At 46.4% G+C, this 22,793-nt stretch overlaps 1 protein-coding gene across 3 annotated transcripts in view; it reads right to left on the reverse strand.

Annotated features, from left to right (window-relative positions):
- IGSF3 (immunoglobulin superfamily member 3) overlaps nucleotides 1-21,130 on the reverse strand; it is a 162,168-nt gene extending 141,038 nt beyond the window's left edge. For 2 of the 3 annotated variants that reach the window (XM_084642223.1, XM_084642222.1), the window contains exon 1: nucleotides 20,604-20,788. In XM_084642223.1, coding sequence (XP_084498349.1) covers nucleotides 20,604-20,646 — 43 coding nt within the window. In that variant the 5' untranslated portion in view covers nucleotides 20,647-20,788. Of the gene's footprint in view, nucleotides 1-20,603 lie in introns of all 3 variants that reach the window. The other variant, XM_084642221.1, reaches the window with a different exon arrangement.
- Between the last annotated feature and the right edge of the window lie 1,663 nt (nucleotides 21,131-22,793).

Genomic DNA, 22,793 nt, shown 5'->3' on the forward strand with positions numbered 1-22,793 from the left:
CGCCCAGCCAACAGCCGCCCTGCTCCACCCCGCAGCTCTGAAGTCAGCGTAGAGTAAGGGTGGCAATACCACAACCCCCATAAAATAACACCACGACACCCCTGCAACTCCCTTTTGGGCCAGAACCCCCAATTTGAGAAAGGCTGGTCTCCCCCTTGTAATCTGTATAGTATAGGGTAAAAGCACACAAAAGAAAGACCAATTTTCACAGTCCGTGACATGTTTTTCATGGTCGTGAATTTGATAGGGCCCTAAATATAAATACCCCTGGGGGAATTCTGTGCTACTCCAAGCTGCCGTTTAAAGTTGATCAGGATGTGCCCTTCAAGGCTCCCCCAGCAGGCAAAAAGAATCCTCACTGGAAGCCATTAGAGAAGCCTTCATAGCCTCACGTCTTCAGTGACACAAATCAATGAACTTTAAAAAGCCCACAGACACCAGCAGGACTATTCATCTTGAGTTTTTCCTCTAATGAGGTCGGGGGTTATAGCTAGGGAGGAGCAAAAAGTTTAGGACAGTCAAAAGAGGCATCTGGAAGGCAGGCAAAAGGAGTCGCCACATGAAAGGAAGGGAAGGATTCAGAAAAGAGTGGGAGTGAAAGGGGCACAGTAGTAAAGGCTAATAAGAGAAACAGGAAAGGGTTAAACAAACAAAATAGGAAGAAGCAGAGTTAGTTTACATTTTAATATGAACAAAAATTTAAACAGTACATGTCAAACCACCTCCCAATCACTCTGTTTACATTACATCCAGCCTTGCAAAAAAAGTCTACCCTCCCAACTCATGTGAGGACGAGATACTGGGGAGGAGGAGGGGAATTTTTACCATCAGTCACCAAACTAAAGGGCAGATGAGTCAATTTGAAATGATGAATTTTCATAAAATTTTGCAGGGCTAATTCCATTCCTTCCCCTTTTGTCTCCAGAGACAAAACTTGTTAGGGCAGGGACCTGTCTCCTGAGATACGTAGAACACCATGTATACTTTGGGCACTATATAAACAGAGACAATGGTTTTCTGGGCTGCCCTTGTCTCAAGGGAAGTTTTGCCTGGGCTTGTACCAGCAAGTTTGAGTCTCTTTGCTCTGCCTGGCTAGTGGCTACTCAGAGGAAGAGACCTTGAAGAAAAAGGTTCTTCTCTGCAGGAGTCAACCTATTCCCAAACACAGCATCTTTCTACAGACACTGAAGACAGGAGGGGACTTGAGGAAAGATTTTATGGGAGAGAACCTGTGAGGAATACAAGGCAAGAAGGAGAAATGTGGGGAAGGGAGGAGAACAAGAAACAGGGTGAAAGACTGAATAGATCGAAGAGCGAAAAACAAGAGGAAAACTTTAAGGTTAGAAATTTGGGGCTCAATTTTTGTGCTCTCACACTTTGAGTCAGCAAGGACTACCTAAAAAGAGAGAGGCAAGGGAGCATCCACTAAGCCTGTAGGGAAGAGTGTTAGTCTATATTCCACCTGAGCCTTGGGTGTGAAACATATGCCTCCATCAGCACACTCCCCGCCCTGCTTTTCCAAAAAAATTTCCACCCCTGCTTTTGATAGGTTGTATCTTTTTTGTGTATGTTCATGTAGCACCTCAAGTACTTGAATGGAGAAGCACATTATGCGGACAAGTTCTCTCCTTAGAGGAATCTGTTACCTTTTGCTCGGTTTCCCCCTCCCTGTTACTCCCCCCTCCTCCCCAGTTCTTCCTTCTAACCTCTAACATTGGCCCGAACTTCCTTCAGGCCCAAGAGAGCTGGATATGTTGCCATAGCTTCCAAGTGGGCTATAGTTATGAGGAAAAGGAGCATGTGAGGTCTTCTCCCCCGCCCCATGTTATTTCTGCAGTATATCCAACCCAGATGCTGAATGCCGATTGCCTACAAGTCAACCAACTACAACAGCACTAAACACCTAGATTAGCTTTTTTAACATCAGTCTATTTACATTAGAAAAGTCAGTGATGTGGGGGTACATCGACTTTTCTTAAATGCTGCTGCTGTTATACGCTCTGGATTAGCGCTGTCTCCCACAGCCCCTGGCACGAGACTGATTTGACACATTAGAACAGCTCCAGATAGGCCAATGATGCAGAGAAGGATGAGATGAATCATAATGTCTCCACCTGAGCTACAGATTAAAGAGCCACACTACTGTATATGAGCTATTCCCCTCTAGGTATAGGGAGGTGGGAAGGACAGGGCTACACTATATATACAGAGAAGCCCCTTTGCATTGAATTAGTCTGGGGTGTGTAACACTAGGGAGCAGGAAGTAAGATCAATTTCACAGCTGGAATTAGAAAACAAAAAAATCAGAGTACAAGAGCCTCCCCCACCTTCACACCACCTCTAGCCCACACCCCATCCACAAACTCTCTAACCCTTTAAAGAGTGTATTTTACAGTAAAAGGCAAAATATCAACCCTGACAATAATACAAATATTTCACACTTACACGGCACCTCTCATTCAAGAATCCCATAGCACCCTTAATCATTAAGTCTATAAGGCACTATCCCTATTTTAAGGAAATGGAAACAAGTGAAGTGACTTGCCTAAAGTCAAGCAGAGCAAAAAGAGTATAATCCAGGAGTGCTCTCTCTCACACACACACACACACACACCCCTCTAGATCCTGGACAGCCTTTCAGGCCACAGGTTACACTAGGGTTGCCAACCTTTCCAGGACAGTTCTGGAGTCTCCAGAAATTAAAGATTAATTTTTTAAATTAAAGATGTCATGTGATGAAACCTGCAGGAATGCGTCCAACCAAAATTGGCAACCCTAGGTTACACACGTTAGCGGTTCTCAGACATTGTCCGCAGACCGCTGGCAGCCAATGGGCGAGCTGGCAGGTTGCATGGTGCTAGCTGCTCCTTGTTTCCAGCTGCTTCTACAGGTCTCCAAGCTGCGAAGAGCTTTGGCATCCGTAAAAGGTGACAAGGAGCCAGTATCCACCACGGATTGATGCTACACAGGAGAAAAGGAGACAAATCTCCAGAGGAACAGTTGGCTAACCAGGAAGTGAAAAAGAAGCAGATAGCAGAGAAGTGTAAAGGGTAGAAGAGTGAGAAACAGGAACATTAAGGGCAGGAGAGGGAGATGAAGTAATGAGAAGGCAGAAAAAGAATACACTATTTCTTCTGAAAGAAAAACACTTACCATATCAAAGAGAGCTAAATATACTCAGATACCTCCCTAATATTTTTCCTGATAAGCAATTACCATAGTTACTGTAAGAATGGTGCATAATTGTAAATGGAATCATAACTAGGAGGGGAGATGCCCCATGGATTTATAGGGATGGGGGTAGGGAGAAGATGGCAAGGAAACAGATGTGGTCCATGAGATATTTTATTAAAATGCAGTCCCCAATGGAAGCGTGGGAGAAAAACTAAAGCACACATGCAGCTAGGCCCTTCAGTGAGAGCCACACACAGAAGTGTTAACTGCTTAGTTCTCAGAAGGGCCTGAAAAATGCAGTCGGCCGCTCACCCAGGGCAAGCGCCATCAGCTTCTGCAGTACCTATGCTTTTACTTATTCTTCTTAAAGCAAAGTCTCTAACCCTTGTGCAAAATAAGAGCCTTCCAAACTTGAGCAATACATAACTGATGCAGGGATGTCTGCCTGAGCCTGCACTGACAGCTCCAGTGCCACCGCCTCCACCATTAGGGAAAGGACGGAACGTGGTTGTCCCCATCGTTGAAGAGGCAGAGGAAGACTGGCAGCTGCTGCTGCTGCTAAGAGTAGGGTGTTGCAGATGGCTGCCACTCCCACCCCTTGAGCAGGGGGGTCAAGAAGAAGGCACCTGAGGAAGGCTCTTCATATATGGGGTTTGTCCTCCCCACCCTACAATGACACTCCCCCATTACCCCAGCAGAGGACTCTATGCATCTGAGGGGGCGGGGTGTTGGGGTGGGGTGAAGATTCTTGTCTCCGGTTGTCAGGCTGGCTGGGGACTCCTGCTGCTCCCTGTTTTGGGCCAAGCCAGGGTCCCACATTAGGAGGTGGCCCAACTTCAGCCTCCCTGCAACTCCAGCAGAGGATCTTGCTTATTGGGGGACCAGTGTAGATTGACTTGTTGAGGGGATGCAGTCCAGACATTAATTTATTGGGGGCCTAGCACTGGTTGAGTGCCTGGGTAGCACGTGTTTGCTGGAAGACAGCACAAAGTACTTACCCGTTTTCTGCAGGCTGAATTATTGGGACCAAGCTAGGGGGTACCAAACCTGTAAGGCCTTGTCTACACTACAAAATTAGGTCAAATTCATAGAAGTCTGTTTTGTAGAAAGCGTTTTCATACAGATGATTGTGCGTGTGTGTCCCCACACAAATGCTCTAAGTGCATGTAGTCGGCGGAGTGCGTCCACAGTACCGAGGCAACCGTTGACTTCCTGAGCGTTACACTGTGGATAGCTATCCCACAGTTCCCGCAGTCTCCACCGCCCATTTGAATTCTGGGTAGAAATCCCAATGCCTGATGGGACTAAAACATTGTTGCGGGTGGTTCTGGGTACATATTGTTAGGCCCCCCTTCCCTCCCTCCCTCCCTGCGTGAAAGCAACGGCAGACAATCATTTCGCACCTTTTTTCCTGGGTTACCCATGCAGACGCTATACCACGACAAGCATGGAGCCTGCTCAGCTAACCGTCACCGTACGTCCCCTAGGTGCTGGCAGACATGGTACTGCATTGCTACACAGCAGCAGCTTATTGCCTTTTGGCAGCAGACAGTGCAGTATGATGGGTAGCCGTCGTCGACTTAGTCCAGGGTGCTCTTTTAACTGACCTCGATGACATCAGGGGCGCCTGGGCAAACATGGGAGTGACTCAGCCAGGTCATTTCCCTTTTAAGTTCCATCTCATGGCGATTCAGTCCTACCGGCAGTCCTAGTGCACTGTCTTTTAATGAGCAGCCAGGAGAAGATGATGGCCAGCAGTCATACTGCACCGTCTTCTGCCGAGCACCCAGGAGATGACGATGGCTAGCGGTCATACTGCACAGTCTGCTGCCAGCAAGATGTATAATGATAGATGAAGTGGATCAAAACAAGAAATAGACCAGATTTGGTTTGTATTCATTTTCTCTTCCCTTCCTCCGTGAAATCAACAGCCTGCTAAACCCAGTTTTGAGTTCTATCCTTGAGGGGGCCATTCTGTTTCTCGCAAAGCCACCCCCTTTGTTGATTTTAATTCCCTGTAAGCCATGTTGTTGGTCGCCCCTCCCTCCATCACAGCAACAGCAAACAATCGTTTCACACCCTTTTCCCTGGATTGCCTGAGCAGGAGCAGACGCCATAGCACAGCAAGCATGGAGCCCGTTCAGATCACTGCAGCAGTTATGACCACTGTAAACACCTCACGCATTATCATGCAGTTTATGCAGAACCAGCACCGGAAAAACCAGGCGAGGAGGTGATGGAAGTGAGCTAATGAGGACATGAACACACTTTTCTCTAAAACCACATTCCCCCACAATTTGGAGATCATGGTGTTAATGGGGCAGGCTCATGCCATGGAACGTCGATTCTGGGCCCCAGAAACAAGCACAGACTGGTGGGACCGCATAGTGTTGCAGGTCTGGGATGATTTCCAGTGGCTCCGAAACTTTCACATGCCTAAGGGCACTTTCACGGAACTTTGTGACTTGCTTTCCCCTGCCCTGAAGCACAAGTATACCAAGATGAGAGCAGCCCTCACAGTTCACAAGAGAGTGGCAATAGCCCTGCGGAAGCTTGCAACGCCAGACAGCTATCGGTCAGTCGGTAATCAATTTGGAGTGGGCAAATCTACAGCGGGGGTTGCTGTGATGCAAATAGCCAATGCAATCATTGAGCTGCTGCTATCAAAGATAGTGACTCTGGGAAACGTGCAGGTCATAGTGAATGACTTTGCTGCAATGGGATTCCCTAACTGTGGTGGGGCTATAGATGGAACGCATATCCCTATCTTGGGACCGGAGCACCAGGGCAGCCAGTACATAAACCGCAAGGGGTACTTTTCAATAGTGCTGCAAGCACTGGTCGATCACAAGGGACGTTTCACCAACATCAATGTGGGATGTCCAGGAAAGGTTCATGACGCTCACGTCTTCAGGAATTCTGGTCTATTTCAACGGCTGCAGGAAGGGATTTACTTCCCAGAGTAGAAAATAACTGTTGGGGATATTAAAATGCCTATAGTTATCCTTGGGGACCCAGCCTACCCCTTAATGCCATGGCTCATGAAGCCGTACACAGGCTGCCTGGACAGTAGTCAGGAGCTGTTCAACCATAGGCTGAGCAAGTGCAGAATGGTGGTAGAGTGTGCATTTGGACACTTAAAGGGTCACTGGCGCAGTTTACTGACTTGCTCAGACCTCAGCGAAACCAATATTCCCATTGTTATTGCTGCTTGCTCCACAATCTCTGTGAGATAAGGGGGAGACGTTTATGGCGGGGTGGTAGGTTGATGTAAATTGCATGGCCGCTGAATACACGCAGCCAGATACCAGGGCAGTTAGAAGAGCACAGCAGGAAGCGCTGCTCATCAGAGAAGCTTTGAAAACCAGTTTCATGACTGGCCAGGGTACTGTGGGACACTTCTGTTCGTTTCTCCTTGATGAAAACCCGCCCCCTTGGTTGTCTCTAAATTCCCTGTAAGCCACCTGCCCACCCCTCTTCAATCACAGCTTGCTTGCAAAGGAAATAAAGTCACTATCATTTAAAAAACATGTATTCTTTATTAATTGATTATAAAAATAGGGAGATAACTCACAAGGTAGCCTGGGTGGGGTGTGGGAGGAGGGTAGGCGGGAAGGAAAAGACCACTTTAAAACTTCTTGAATGACAGCCTTCTGTTGCTTGGGCTGTCCACTGGGGTGGAGTGGTTGGGTGCCCGGAGCCTCCCCCCCGCGTTCTTGGGCATCTGCGTGAGGAGGCTATGAAACTTGGGGAGGAGGGAGGGAGGTTAAGCAGGGGCTGCAGAGGGACTCTGTGATCCTGCTGCCGTTCATGAACCTCCACCAGACACCGGAGCATATCCATTTGATCCTGCAGTAGCCCCAGCATTGCCTCATGCCTCCTTTGATCTTCCTGTCACCACCTCTCCTCACGTTCATCAGCCACTGTCCTGTACTCTGCTATTGTGTCCCTCCATACAGCTCTGTCAGTGCCGGACGACTGCATGAGCTCAGAGAACATGTCATCACACGTGCGGTTTTTTCGCCACCTTATCTGAGATAACCTTTGGGATGGAGGAGGGAGGCTTGAAACATTTGCAGCTGCTGGAAGAAGAAAAAAAGGGAGTGAAGTATTTAAAAAGATACATTTTACAGAACAATGGCTATACTCTTTCACGGTGAACAACACTATTCACATTACATAGCACATGTGATTTTGGTAAAAGGTTGCATTTTGCATCTTATATTGAGTGGCAGGCGGCCATGGTAAGCCATAGTCTTTCGGCTTCTGCAACCTTCATAACAGCAGCGCCCTCCTTTCCCATACCAAGCAAAGCCCATTGAGCTGGCCATTTAGTGCTGCGGTTTTCCTGTTAATGTGCAGCAGCAGAAACCAAACTAACCTCCTCCCCCCATCCAATTCTCTAGGATGATCGCTTTTCCCCTCCCCGCACCGCCTGGCTGGTATCAGGGAAGATCCCTGTTAGCCAAACGCGAACAGCTCAGCGCCAATGCCTCTGCCCACCGCATGGCTAACTGCGGGGAGGATTTCTTTTCAGCCACAGGCAAACAGCCCAGTAGGAACGGCCACCTCTGAATGTCCCCTTAATCAAATTCCCCTATTTCAACCAGGTTACCATGAACGATATCACTCTCCTGAGGATAACACGGAGAGATAAAGAACAGATGTTGCTTGAATGCCAGCAAACACTGGGACCATACGCTGCCAGGCTTTGTCATGCAATGATACCAGATTAGTTGCTACTAGCATGGCATGGTAAAGTGTCCTACCATGGAGGACAAAATAAAGCTGCTCTCCCCAGAAACCTTCTGCAAATGCTTTTAGAGAACCTCCAGGAGAGCTTCATGGAGATGTCACTGGAGGATTTCCACTCCATCCCCAGACATGTTAACAGACTTTTCCAGTAGCTGTACTGGCCACGAATGCATCCCAAGTCCTCAGGGCTGCTTAATCATTAAAAAAATGTTTGCTTTTATAACATGTATTATATTTAAAAAGGTGCACTCACCAGAGGTCCCTTCTCCGGCTTCTTGGGGGTTGCGAGGGTATTTCAGTTAGGATGATAAAAAGATCCTGGCTGTCAGGGAGAACAGTGTGCTGTGTGCTCTCCCCAAGCTCGTTGTTCTCGTCCTCCTCATCCTCATCTTCCCCATCTGCAAAATCCTCAGCCATGACGGAGAGTACCCCATCATCAGAGTCCACGGACAGGGGTGGGGTAGTGGTGGCGGCCCCCCCTAGAATTGCACGCAGCTCAGCATAGAAGCAGCATGTCTGGGACTCTGTCCCGGAGCATCCGTTTTATTCTTTGATTTTCTGGTACTCTTGTCTGAGCGCCTTAAGTTTCACTCAGCACTGTGTTGCGTCCCTGCTGTAGCCTCTGTCCCTCATGGCCTCTAAGATTTTTTGAAATGTTTTGGCATTTTGTCTTTTGGAACGTAGTTCTGATAGCACGGATTCCTCTCCCCATACAGCGATCAGATCCAGTACCTCCCGTTCGGTCCATGCTGGAGCTCTTTTTTGATTCTGGGACGGCATGGTGACCTGTGCTGATGAGCTCACCTGGCCAAGCAGGAAATGAGATTCAAGTTCCCGGGGCTTTTCCTGTACACCTGGCCAGTGCATCTAAGTTCAGAGTGCTGTCCAGAGCGGTCACAATGGTGCATTGTGGGATAGCTCCCAGAGGCCAATACCTTTGAATTGCGTCCACACTAACCCTAATTCGAAACAGCAATGTCGATTTCAGCGCTAATCCCCTCGTTGGGGAGGAGTACAGAAATCGGTTTTAAGAGCCCTTTATGTCGAAAAAATGACTTCGTTGTTTGGACGGGTGCAGGGTTAATTCGGATTTAATGCTGCTAAATCCGACAAACTCATAGCGTAGACAAGGCCTAAGAGACTAGGCCTGGATGTCGGGACTGGAAGAAAAGGGACATTTTTCGTTTGGCATATAGGCCTACTCGTTGGGCTAACAGGTACTAGGTAACTTTTCCAAGCCCTTTTCCTCAGTTAACATTAGTGCCTGGTTCAAGCAGTATGGTTTTCCAAAGCAGGACTTTTCCTGCAACGGAACAAGCTATCAACTTTTGCAGACTGAAGCGTACCAGCCTTTATCCACGGTCCAGCTTTACCTTCTCTAGGGCCTCGAACGTTGGAGGGATGGGGAAGAGTCAGACCACTTTCCTCCCCAATCTGCTGCTGCATAGAAAGATCAAGACTTGTCCCAAGAACAAGCTGTTCTCACAACATACTACTGTTGTGTCAGATCAGTACCCTTCCTTGCAAATGGGACAGATCCTTCCTCCATCCAGGGTTAGTGTCTCACCTCCAAATTTAAAAGGGATCTCTTGGTTCCCCTTTCTCGGAGCTTAATTTCCAGAAAGCCTAGAAATGGACCAGTCTTGTCTAGAAGCACTGAGAAAGGGGGATACCATGGAAGTGTCATTTTTACTTTTGCACACACACACGGGCAGGGAAGGATCATGATAGTCCCTTCTAACCTTAAAAAGTCTATGAGAGTATCAGATTTTAAGTGAAAAATACAGTAAGTTCAACACTTGTGTCACCAACATGTTAACTGAACCCCGCAGTGGAGAGATGACTGCACAGCACTATCTCAAACCAGCTCAGTCTCCCTGACAGCCTGCTTTTCAAGTGGCACTAGGAGATTGTGGGGGGGTAGGGGGGGAGGAACACCTCTTACGTCATTAGAATGAAACCTGCCACACACAATGGCTCCAATCTTGTTCCACATATCTGTCCTGTGAGTCTCTTTGCAACATATGTGCTGCCTTTAGTGATAAAGAGTTCACTTCTCTACCCTGACTGGAGTCTATTCTGCCCTGCATTTCAGAAGTTTCAGCTCATTTCTGATGGCAGAATCTCTATTGCTGGTGATATGAGAGACTGAAAGAGCACGGTGGGATTTTTCAAACCCCAAACAGAATTGATAGCTCACTAGTTAGTGGGGGAGGAGAGTAAATCTCTTGGCTGGAGTACATTGCTCTGGAATGATTGAAAGAATAGATATGAATTCCTACAATCCTTTTCTCTCACACCCAGAGTCTATTTCATGACCTTAAACACAAGCCTTTATCAACAGACCCATGTCTTTTAACAAGTCAACACCTAGCTGCTGAAAATTCTTGAGACCTCACCTTTTACCCTCCCACCACTCTTCCCCCTTTTTGTTTAACCACCCAGCTTCTTTTATTTAGCATTCTATAACCTATTCAAATCACCTCAGCAAGACTCCCCTACGCCCTCGGCTGGCCCTCCCCTCCCCCGACAGTGGTGCACCTGGAAACATCACAGAAACACCAGCCATAGATTAGAATTGAAAAAACAGGACCGTACAGACAATGGGTTCCAAAGGGGGGATTCCAAAAAACAGAACAGCCTCTGTTAAGTGACTGAAGCTAAGATTTATGAACACTAATCAGTTCTTAAGTCATTTCATTGCCTCTAGGCAGAGAAGAGGAATCACAGCGACATTTCCAATGTGCCACAGTACCAAGGCACAATGTGTTAACTCATGCTGTGAAAGGACTTTTGTCATTTGGCTGAAACAGTATTTTCAATTTCTTTTGGATTATTGCAGAAGTTATATTTGCATAACTAGAAAGGCAAAAATTCCTTTTTTGGCATTGTGGCGTTCCAGTCAAACCTTCTAATGACAAAAACTTGCTCACATCCATCATTCTGAAACATGGTCTCTGTATATGGATGGAAATGGAGTGCTTGGTAAGGTTAGCGAAAGGACAGAGATAGAGATCATACAGAGAGACAAGGTGGGTGAGGTAATACCTTTTATTGGACCAACTTCTGTTAGAGAGAGACACAAGCTTTCAAGCTACACAGAGCTCTTCTTCAAGTTTGGGAAAGGTACTGAGAGTGTCAAAGCTAAATACAAGATAGAACAGATAGCACATATTTTAATTGATAGGACCCGGTAACACACCCATAATCATAGGACTAAAAAGGGGGTTAGTGGGGTACAGTGTTGTAATAAACCATAAATCCAGTGTCTTTATTAAGACCATGATTTTTAGTATCTAGCAAAGTTATGAATTTAAAGCTCCCAGGCTCCTCTTTTCAAAGTGTTGTGCAGGTTTTCTTTAAGGATAAGGACTGATAGGTCAGATACAGAGTGATTGCTTCGTGAGAAGTGCCCACCCACAGGTGATAGAGGGTTTTTGTCTTTTATCATTTTCCTGTGTGAGCTCATTCAAGAGTGCAGCAATTGTCTGGGTTTCACCCACATAGTTGTTGTTGGGGCATGTTGTGCAATGGATGAGGTACAACACATGTTGTGAAGGGCATGTGTAGTACCCATGATCTTGAGAGGTGTGTTGTAGGGTGTGTTAATCACTGTAGCAGTGGGAATGTGTGTTCAGATTCTGCATCTGTTGTTCTAGCAGGGTCTGGTGCCCCTTTGAGTTGGTGTGTCCTGGTCTGTGGGGAGCTTGTTTCTGATGATGAAGAGCACTGGAAAGGTTGTGGGGTTATTTGAAGGCTAGAAGAAGGGGTTCAGGAAAGATTTTTAAGGATGGGTCCCCATCAAGTATGGGTTGTAGCAGTTTGATGATACCCCATACAGGTTCCACTGTGGGGTAGTAGGTGACAACTAGGGGTGTGCAGTTGTGGGGGCGGTATTTTTGTTTTGAAGCATGTTCTCTCGGGGTATTTGGGTGATCCGTTCCATGATGCGATCTACTTTCCTGACGGGGTGGCCTTGTTTGTGAAGGCAGTTTGAATGCGTTACAGTATATAACCTGGACTTTCTCCTTGGAGCATTTTCTGTGGTATGAGTGCCAGGCTGCAGATAGCAGATTTCTTGGTGTGTTGGGGGTGGTTACTGGATCTATGCAGGTAGGTGGGTGATTCATGGGTTTTTTGTATATAGTTGTCTATAGGGTTCCATTGCTGAAGCTAATTGTGGTGTCCAGGAAGTTGATGCTAGTGCGAGAAGCATTCCAGAGGGAGTTTAATGGACGGCGGTGGTTGTTGAAATTGTGGTGAAAAATCTATGGAAGAGTTTAGGTTGCTTGTCCAGAGAGTGAAAATATCACCAATATATCTCAGGTACACCACTGGTTTTGGGTGCAATTTGTTCAGAAATTCTTCAAGGTGGCTCATGAAGACATTGACATATTGAGGAGGCATGCTAGTACCCATGGCTATTCCCATGGTTTGGGCAAAGTGTTTGTTGTTGAATGTAAAACTGTTATGGGTGAGGATGAAACGGACGAGTTTCGCCAAGTGTTTAGCGTGGATATCTCAGAGTTGTCCATTTTCTTATAGATATTTGAAGCAGGCAGCTATGCTTCCATTATGAGGCATGTTGGTATATAGGGAAGGGATATTCATGGTGGCAAGGCTGGTGTTCTGAGGAAAGTTGTTAATGTTGTAGGGTTTGTGGAGGAAGTCGGTTGTGTCCTTGAGGAAGTTGGCCCTTTGTGTGGTGAGTGGTATCTCTCTACCACTGCTAGGACAGCTACACAGTCACTGATCACCAGATAGTGACCAAACCAGCAGACAAGAAGGGCCCCACTGTAGTCCTCAACTGTGATGACTACGTTAATGAGGCCAACCGACAACTTTCCACCACCACCTACTAAGAAGAACTCAAAAAACACCCCATATCACAATTAACCCAGGAATTTAAGGATATCATCAAAAAGAAAAGGAGTACTTGTGGCACCTTAGAGACTAACCAATTTATCTGAGCATAAGCTTTCGTGAGCTACAGCTCACTTCATCGGATGCATACTGTGGAAAATACAGAAGATGTTTGTTTTTATACACACAAATCATGAAAAAATGGGTGTTTATCACTACAAAAGGTTTTCTCTCCCCCCACCCCACTCTCCTGCTGGTAATAGCTTATGCAAAGTGATCACTCTCCTTACAATGTCTATGATAATCAAGGTGGGCCATTTCCAGCACAAATCCAGGGTTTAACAAGAACTTCTGAGGAAGGGGTGGAGGAGGGGGGTGTTAGGAAAACAAGGGGAAATAGGCTTGAATAGAGACTGGGAGTGGCTAAGTCATTATGCAAGGTAACCTAAGTTAATTGTATCCAATTTGCAAATGAATTCCAATTCAGTAGTTTCTCGCTGGAGTCTGGATTTGAAGTTTTTCTGTTGTAATATCGCAACTTTCATGTCTGTAATCGCGTGACCAGAGAGATTGAAGTGTTCTCCGACTGGTTTATGAATGTTATAATTCTTGACATCTGATTTGTGTGCATTTATTCTTTTACGTAGAGACTGTCCAGTTTGACCAATGTACATGGCAGAGGGGCATTGCTGGCACATGATAGCATATATAACATTGGTGAATGTGCAGGTGAACGAGCCTCTGATAGTGTGGCTGATGTTATTAGGCCCTGTGATGGTGTCCCCTGAATAGATATGTGGGCACAGTTGGCAACGGGCTTTGTTGCAAGGATAGGTTCCTGGGTTAGTGGTTCTGTTGTGTGGTTGCTGGTGAGTATTCGCTTCAGGTTGGGGGGCTGCCTGTAGACAAGGAGTGGCCTGTCTCCCAAGATTTGTGAGAGTGTTGGGTCATCCTTCAGGATAGGTTGTAGATCCTTGATAATGCGTTGGAGGGGTTTTAGTTGGGGGCTGAAGGTGACGGCTAGTGGCGTTCTGTTATTTTCTTTGTTAGGCCTGTCCTGTAGTAGGTGACTTCTGGGAACTCTTCTGGCTCTATCAATCTGTTTCTTCACTTCTGCAGGTGGGTATTGTAGTTGTAAGAATGCTTGATAGAGATCTTGTAGGTGTTTGTCTCTGTCTGAGGGGTTGGAGCAAATGCGGTTGTATCGCAGAGCTTGGTTGTAGACAATGGTTCGTATGGTGTGGTCAGGGTGAAAGCTGGAGGCATGTAGGTAGGAACAGCGGTCAGTAGGTTTCTGGTATAAGGTGATTTTATGTGACCATCGTTTATTAGCACTGTAGTGTCCAGGAAATGGATCTCTTGTGTGGACTGGACCAGGCTGAGGTTAATGGTGGGATGGAAATTGTTGAAATCATGGTGGAATTCCTCAAGGGCTTCTTTTCCATGGGTCCAGATGATGATGATGTCATCAATCTAGCGCAAGTAGAGTAGGGGCATTAGGGGACGAGAGCTGAGGAAGCGTTGTTCTAAGTCAGCCATAAAAACGTTGGCACACTGTGGGGTCATAGCAGTGCCGCTGATCTGAAGGTATACATTGTCCCCAAATATAAAATAGTTATGGGTAAGGACAAAGTCACAAAGTTCAGCCACCAGGTTAGCCGTGACATTATCAGGGATAGTGTTCCTGATGGCTTGTAGTCCATCTTTGTGTGGAATGTTGGTGTAGAGGGCTTTCTACATCCATAGTGGCCAGGATGGTGTTATCAGGAAGATCACCGATGGACTGTAGTTTCCTCTGGAAGTCAGTGGTGTCTCGAAGGTAGCTGGGAGTGCTGATAGCATAGGGCCTGAGGAGGGAGTCTACATAGCCAGACAATCCTCCTGTCAGGGTGCCAATGCCTGAGACGATGGGGCGCCCAGGGTTTCCAGGTTTATGGATCTTGGGTAGTAGATAGAATATCCCAGGTCGGGGTTCCAGTGGTGTGTATGTGTGGATTTGATCTTGTGCTTTTTCAAGGAGTTTCTTGAGCAAATGCTGTAGTTTCTTTTGGTAACTCTCAGTGGAATCAGAGGGTAATGGCTTGTAGAAAGTGGTGTTGGAGAGCTGCCAAGCGGCCTCTTGTTCATATTCTGACCTATTCATGATGACAACAGCACCTCCTTTATCAGCCTTTTTGATTATGATGTCAGAGTTGTTTCTGAGGCTGTGGATGGCATTGTGTTCTGCACGGCTAAGGTTGTGGGACAAGTGATGCTGCTTTTCCACAATTTCAGGATATCATCAAATTCTTCCCCTAACAACTGCAAGAGAAACTCTACAAACTCATCCCCCATGACCTCACCCCAGAGACCTTCACATCTTCCCAAGATATACAAAGGAACCCAGGAAGACCCATCACATCTGGCCAGGCCACTCTTACTGAAGGAATACTGGGACTCAGAAACCATCCTCAAACCATTCACCGCAGCTGCAAAATTAATTTTAGATTCTATGCATCAAATGCCTAACATCTCCAAACATTTAACCAGAGACTTATCCCTCAAGAGTATTGTATAGAGAAAGAGAGAGAGAATGCCAATGTCAAAACAAACGTGACAGGTTTGTGTTAACAAAGGCATATTCAGCATTTTAAAAGCCAGAGACAGTCGTTTGTATTGCAATTCATTCCAGACAATGACTCCAGGGCCTAAATGCCCTTGATGCAAACAGGCAAGTCAATCACATCAAAACAGTTGTGTCTGGAAAGCTTTCCCCTTCCTCCCAAACAGCTTTCTGGAACAAGAAGTTATTGAGAAGGAGTTTGCAGATTAGAAATTACTTATCAGGCTAGCGTCACTCATTCAGATTATAGCATGGTTCGTGACATATCAGTGCGTCCAAGAGAGTTACACTTCATTAGCTTATTACTAGCTTTTGTCATCTTTTTCCAGGACAACTATTTATACAGATTCTGTGATTTATTTTGTGCAGCCAGGAGAGGAGGGCCAGGAAAATTCTCTCTCTCTCTCCCCCCTACCCCCCCATCACCCAACCACCTCCTTTCTAAACAGTTTCCTAACTCCAAACATTCAGTAACTTTCCAGACATGGAATGGATTCTCTCCCTCCCAAAATACACAAACGCTATATTCCCCACACATCCCTTGCATTATTATTTATTCATCCTTGCAATTTATATAATACATCTGTCAAAAGTGTTCTAGGTACATGTACAATTTACAATAAAAAGCAATTTAATAAAGAAAGCTAACTTGACACAATGTCAATTAGGTTTCAGAGTAGCAGCCGTGTTAGTCTGTATTCGCAAAAAGAAAAGGAATACTTGTGGCACCTTAGAGACTAACCAATTTATTTGAGCTCATGCTCAAATAAATTGGTTAGTCTCTAAGGTGCCACAAGTACTCCTTTTCTTAATGTCAATTAGATGTCCAACCTCCAAAAACCAAAGCCCTCTGCATTAAAAGCTTAAGCAAATAAGTAGGATGTGCAACATGCTCTGAAGTTCAACAAATTTCACAAAGATCAAGGGAGAGGGAGATTAGATTTCAGAGTTGAGGTCCTTTTACCCAAAACGCATGAAAGAGACTGTCAGTTCAGGTACCACAACTGCCAGTGAGGTACCACAACAACACAGTGAGAGAGGCAGCTTCCAAGAGAAATAAGCACTCAGATCATAAAAAGCACTATAAATACAAGGACTTCATCTGCCCTTGGAAACAAACTGGCAGCCAGTGCTGTTTACAGGGCACTAGTGTAATACACTCACTGAGGGCTGGTCTACACTTAAATCGCTGCAGCTGTGCCACTGTAGCGCTTCACTGAAGACAGGACTACGCTGACAGGAGAGCTTCTGTTGGAACAGTTAATTCCACCTCCATGAGAGGTGGTAGCTATGTTAAAAGGGAGAAGCCCTTCCATCGACACAGAGCTGTCTACACTGGGGGTTAGGTTGGCATACCTACGTCCTTCAGGGTGTGGATTTTTCACACCTCCGAGCGACACAGTTATACCAATGTAAGTTTGTAGAGTAGACCTGGCCTCTGAAAAGTTCCAAGTAGGTAGCCACAGCCTTTATTAGCTGAACCCTAAGCAGTATAGCCCCATGCAGAGTGCACTGCAGTAATCCAGTCTGGACGTGGCAGAGGAACAGGAGACTGTGGCAAAAGCAATATCTAAGAGCAGTCACAGTTTTGTGGCCACTCTCAAATGCAAAGAGCAAGCTCATAGACTCATCTGCTTCTGGAGGTCTAGTTAGCAACAGTGGCTGTCAAAATTCTTAGACTGCAAGTTTTGATAACAAGAAGTGGACAAACACCACCTCTGCTATTTTCTCTGTTTGCTTTCGCTAACCAAAGAGCGCCCACCTATGTCCTGGGTCTAGATTTATTTTCAGCCACCTAGCTCTCCTCCAAGACCCACTCTCAGCCAAACAATCCCAGCTAGCCAGCTCAGTTGAAACGGAAGAGTGGAGTGTCAGGAGCATACTGATGCTATGGAAACCCAACAGTCTAAAGGAGTGACAGGAAAGAAGCCTGCCTCTATAGGAGAGGGGTCTTTGGGGCAGATGAGCAACCATCCAATAGTATCCTGGGAGTCCTCTTGGCATTATCACTGTTTTTTATATTGCAGCATGCTATTTACAAAGATCTGAAGTTTCAGGACCTTTCAGTGGCTCCACTCCCCTCTAAGAATAAAAGAGCACCCATTATTATGTATGAATGAAGAGAGAGGGAAGATGTGTGTGTATATAATATCCCGACAAGCATCTAGATATGTACATATAATGTTTAGAGCTCTTTGTGCTCACTCACAGATGGCATTCTTGATACTGTAGAAAGTCAAATGTAAGTAGGAAAAAAAACCTATTCATAGACCAGTCACCAATGAGATGGAGTTTTGCATTCTGTAGAAGCCTATTGTATTATGTTTCCTATATACTACATTATAGACATAAATAGTATCAGAGTTTGCATCCCTGGAAGAAGCACGTAAATCTCATAACTACATACAAGATTAGTACTGCCTGGCAGAGGTATTAATAATCTTAAAATGGGGATTATTTACAGTACTTGCCCTGGTCCCCCATTTTATACTCAATGCGATGAAGTGCCACATGCCTAAAGCCTTGAAAACTGAAATACTGCAGTAAAAGAAAAAAGCAGCAACTGTCTCAGAGTGTGACACCCACATGCCAGCTGTGGGTTTTCAATCCCTTGTTCTGCAGAGTTATTCTGAATTTGTTAATATAAAATAGTAAATCAAGTACAAGCTAGTTAAGTTGTCTTCAGCTTTTATCATCGCCTTTCTTTTTACATTCTAATGGGTTTATAAATAGTAGAGCAATATGAACTACACTCCTTTTCAAGTGCACCTATCACCATAGCATCAGCACTATATATTATAGCACGAAAACCAAAAAATAAAATAATAATAATAATAAAAAAAAAATCACCCTGAATCCTTATTTGGAAAGCCAGTCAGAAGATTTATGTTATAAAACAAGATAAGCTTTTGACCCCCACCCTATCCTTCTCCTTAGTAAAGCAAATTAAGTCTCTAGCTTTCAGAAACACTGCCCTAAAGAATTTTTGAGTAGCCTCTGGCTTTCAGACAGAGCAGAAGGCTTCAAGGCACTGTCAGATCAGGTGTTATTAAAAAACACCAGTTCAGCAAATATCATGCAAACAGTTTAAAGAAGCCCAAAACCTAAACTCTTGTGATGCACACCAAAATGGGACTAGCCAATTCCCCCGTTAAACTGTATGTTGTTCGTTTTTTTTTTTAAAAAGGAGCATCTTACACATATGCTTCTACTTGCACACATAAAGATACCAAAATGCTTTACAAAACTAGAGATGCACATAGGATTCTGATGCATACAATTAAAAAGTAGCCCTTCTGAGATAGAAGGCAGCAGCTGTTTGATACCTTGGCAGCTTTTCCACACAACACTGATAGAAAATTAAGAACATTGGATGCAGTTTTAATTGGAGAAGTATAAAACATAATTCAGGTTAACAGAAAGTAATTACCAAGATGGAATTTGACCAGGGCACTGGAGAGAACACCTAAACTCTTATATATGAGAAGAGTTGTCAAGATCTGTGTTTTATGTCTGATCTGAAGGACCACTCCTCTAGCAACACAATGCCCCCTACTGCTATCCTGGGGTATCAGTTTAGTATCAACTTTGAAGGAAGAATAGACAAGCACCCACTCACTCCTTATTAGGAAAAGGTTATCCAGAATAATATTGTTCTTAATCCAAGAGGATTTAGTATTCAAGCACGTAAAGTTAACTCAAGCAGTTTCAATTCATCCATATTGACGATCAGAATACAATAGATTCAGTTTGTAAATTATACAGCAAAGTAATCCAGGCAACCTTGGTTTCTAAGTGTTTTTCCAGGGAGTGGGGAGGAGAAACAATCATTTTTTTCGAAGTTTGAACCCTAGCCAAAACCAGTACAAAGGTTCACCTCTCTCTCTTCCGGCAAAGGAAAGATAGCATGAGAAACATGAAATCGGAGATGTGGAAGCACGGCTGTGCAAGTCAAGCACAAGTGTTGTTTCCAAGCTATCCTGCATTTGCTTTGCCAGTTCTTACGACTAGACACAAAAGATGCTGCCAGCTCTGCTTCTTTTACTCCAACAGTTTAGAAATTAACAGAAAATCCTCACTTCCATAAGAGCAAAGGAAGCTTTCACCATTACTAAATATCTCCCTTTACACATACACATCAGGTTGTGTTTTTCAGGTGTGGAAACAGTCTGTGTTATCACAAAGATATCAATTTACTCAAAAATGCATTTTGCTAACACTAAGCTAGACATATGGGCCATCACAACTCGTATTCAGCCATTCTTGAAATCGTAAAGGGGTCTTACATTGCTACAGCATCTCTCTTCCAGAAAGATCCCAAAACACTTTACAAGACTACGTACATTCACCCACTGAGCTGAGACAGACACTTGTGGGATGGGACACAACAGCTATTCAACTGCACACAGCACTTCTACAAGACACTTTAAGGCAAGAATTGAAGAATATTATACCCAATTGGAATGGTAGGGGGAATTCAGGGAGACAGAGTATACTTACACAAGTTGAAGTTTAGCCAGGAAGCCACCTCCACTCTCGTAAAAATAGAGATTGCATTAAATTAATAAGAACCATAGATTAGTTGGACTTTGGTTTTATGTTTTTTACATCCAGCAACACAGCCAAGGCATGCCTTCTGTACTTACTAGGAGAGAGAAGCACAACCTTATTTATTCACCAAAACTTAAGTTTTCGTGGAGGTATCCCAGTCCAGTATTAACCAGGCTCAAAGGAGCTTGTGAAATCTGACAAGCAAAGTTCAGAGCCAGAAATGGTACAGCTGCAGGCACAACAGAAAAGGACGGTTCATTGTTCCCTTCTCATGCACAGTTTACAAGTTCTGAATGGATCCCAGTACATAGGCATCAGGGAACACTTTTCTGTTCTGCATTTGTACAGCGCCTAGCCTAATGGGGTCCTCACCTTTGACAAGGATTCCTAGTGGTAATACTGTACAAGTAAATAATATAAAGAATTTGCTCAATGCTGAAAGGGCCTTAGATATTTTTCTCCCTTCAATTCCAGCAATAGCCATTGCTACTGCATTTCTTTTGGAAGAGCACAGGGTACTATCTGCCACTTGGAATCTCTCAGGAAACTGAATGGGTGTGATACAGTCCTATTCCATATAAAATGCACTGCTAAAAAGAGAAATGAATGGTGGGTCAAACTTTTAACAGATTATTGATATAGACAGGCAGTTACTTACCTAGCAGTAGAAGAGATGTCAGCTCTTGCAGAAGGCACCTCATCTTTGTAAGAGAGTGAAGATGAAGGGGCAGCTCTTGTTCTCTTCCTCCCTCACCTATTCTTTTATCTTCAGCTATCAGACAGACACCAATTGGCTTGTATTTCCAGAAAAATATTTTGTTGGGAGTGAAAGTACAAAGTAGAGGGGAAGAAGGGAAAAATAAGTGAGGGAAAGGCTTCGTGGGCAGCCTGAAAACGTCCTCAAATGATGAATAATCTTCCCAAATTGATGCTACTGCCTTTCCAGATCCTGACACGCTCTGTGTCTCAGTGTTCACTTTGATTTTTTCCAGGTCCAGTTTCAACAGTGGCTGTGTATCCTTTCCTTTTAGATTAGTGCTCCAGGGAAGAGGAGGGAAAAGAGTAAGAGGAATCCTTTCATCTGCTCCGTCTGGTAATGCTAGATCCTCCTCCCAGCGAAAATGTGCCTCCCAGAACAGTTCCCAAGAGTCAGTTACCGGCCCCGCAGCTGAAGAGATAATGGGAGTTCAAAACCCCTGGCGCCCAAGCTTGGCTGCTACATGACAAGAGCGCGTCAGAGTCGGTGTCTTTGCTTCTCCAGCGGTTTCCTTCCTTGGGAAGGGATGAGCGTGAGCTGTGTCCCGATCTCCTCCACCCGCCAGCGGGGCTGGGCTCGGCTCTGCCTAACAGTGCGCGGCTTCTGGCGGTGCAACCGGGGCCGGGATCCTACCCTCCGCCGCTGCTCCCGCTCCGCCTGGGCTCGGCTCCTAGCTCAGCTCATCTCCCGGGAGCGGGCAGCTCCTTCCAGCTCCCCCTGCGAGCGAAGTTAGCAAGGCGTGAGAGGCGGCCTTCCGCGCCCCCCAGCCCAGCGGCGGTCGGACGCGGAGGGCAGCGCTGCGGGGAACCGAGCCCCGGGGCTGGGCAGCCGCGAGCCCAGCCCGCTATTGTCTCACCTTCGCGGCTGTTCGGGTCTCCGGCGGGGCTCATGCACCGGGAGACGGGGCGCTCCGAGGGGCGCCCCCTGGCTAAGGGGCGGGGTGGGGGAGAGCAGCAGCAGCAGCAGGCAGCCCCTGCCGGCTCCGCTGCCCCGGAGCGGGCTGCGGCAACGGGCGAGCCGGGCGGCCCGTCTCCCCGCGGAGGAGGGTCCGGGCGAGCGCTCCCCGTGCCCTGGCAGAGCCCGCAGCCGGGCACCGCCACACACACTCACGGCGCCTCCAGGTGTCCGGGCTCCCTCCGCACGTCGGTCCCAGGAGCCCCCCGGCCCGCCCACGCTGGTCCCCGCGGGCGCTGCTCCGCCCCCGGGAGAGGTGGGGCCGCCGGGTCACCTACCTGCCCTGCAGCCGGCACCGCCTGGCTTCCCTTCTCCGCTCGCAAAGCCCGGGGGAGGCGGGCGCTTCCTCTGCGCCGGGAAACTCCTCCCTCCGCTCCACCCTCTGCCCCCTGGGCCTCCCGCTCCCCTCCGCCCTGCCCCGCCTAGTCCCTCCCCTCGCTTCCTCACCTCTCGCACCGGCAACCCGGCCGTCAGGGGCCACGCCTGGTCTCGGCCGGCTCTCCGGGAAGCAGGCGGGGCTGGGCTTCCTCCCCCCTCCAGTAGGGAGGGAGGAAAGGGGGGTGCAAAGGGGTTGAGATAAGCTGGACGCACCCGCATCTGCTTTTTGAACCGGGAGCCGGGCTCATATTACAGCCGGGCTGAGATACTCTGGTTCGTGCTCCTAAGGCTCTGGATCAGTGGTTCTCAAACTTCTGTAGGCGTGACCCCTTTCACATAAAAAGAACAGGAGGACTTGTGGCACCTTAGCGACTAACACATTTATTTGAGCATCAGCTTTCGTGAGCTACAGCTCCTCACTTCATCGGATCTGTAGCTCACAGAAGCTGATGCTCAAATAAATGTGTTAGTCTCTAAGGTGCCACAAGTCCTCCTGTTCTTTTTGCGAATACAGACTAACACGGCTGCTACTCTGAACCTTTTCACATAGCAAGCCTCTGCGTGTGACCCCCCTCATAAATTAAAACCACTTTTTTATATATTTAATACCATTATAAATGCTGGAGACAAAGTAGGGTTTAGGGTGGAGGCTGACAGCTCCTGACCACCCCCCCATGTAATAACCTTGCAACCCCCGAGCGGTCCCAACCCCCAGTTTGAGAACCCCTGCTGCAGCTAGAGAAGCTTCCCCTCCTAAGG

This window comes from Lepidochelys olivacea, assembly GCF_965140295.1.
Source record: "Lepidochelys olivacea isolate rLepOli2 genome assembly, chromosome: 1".
Taxonomy (NCBI): Eukaryota; Metazoa; Chordata; order Testudines; family Cheloniidae; genus Lepidochelys; species Lepidochelys olivacea.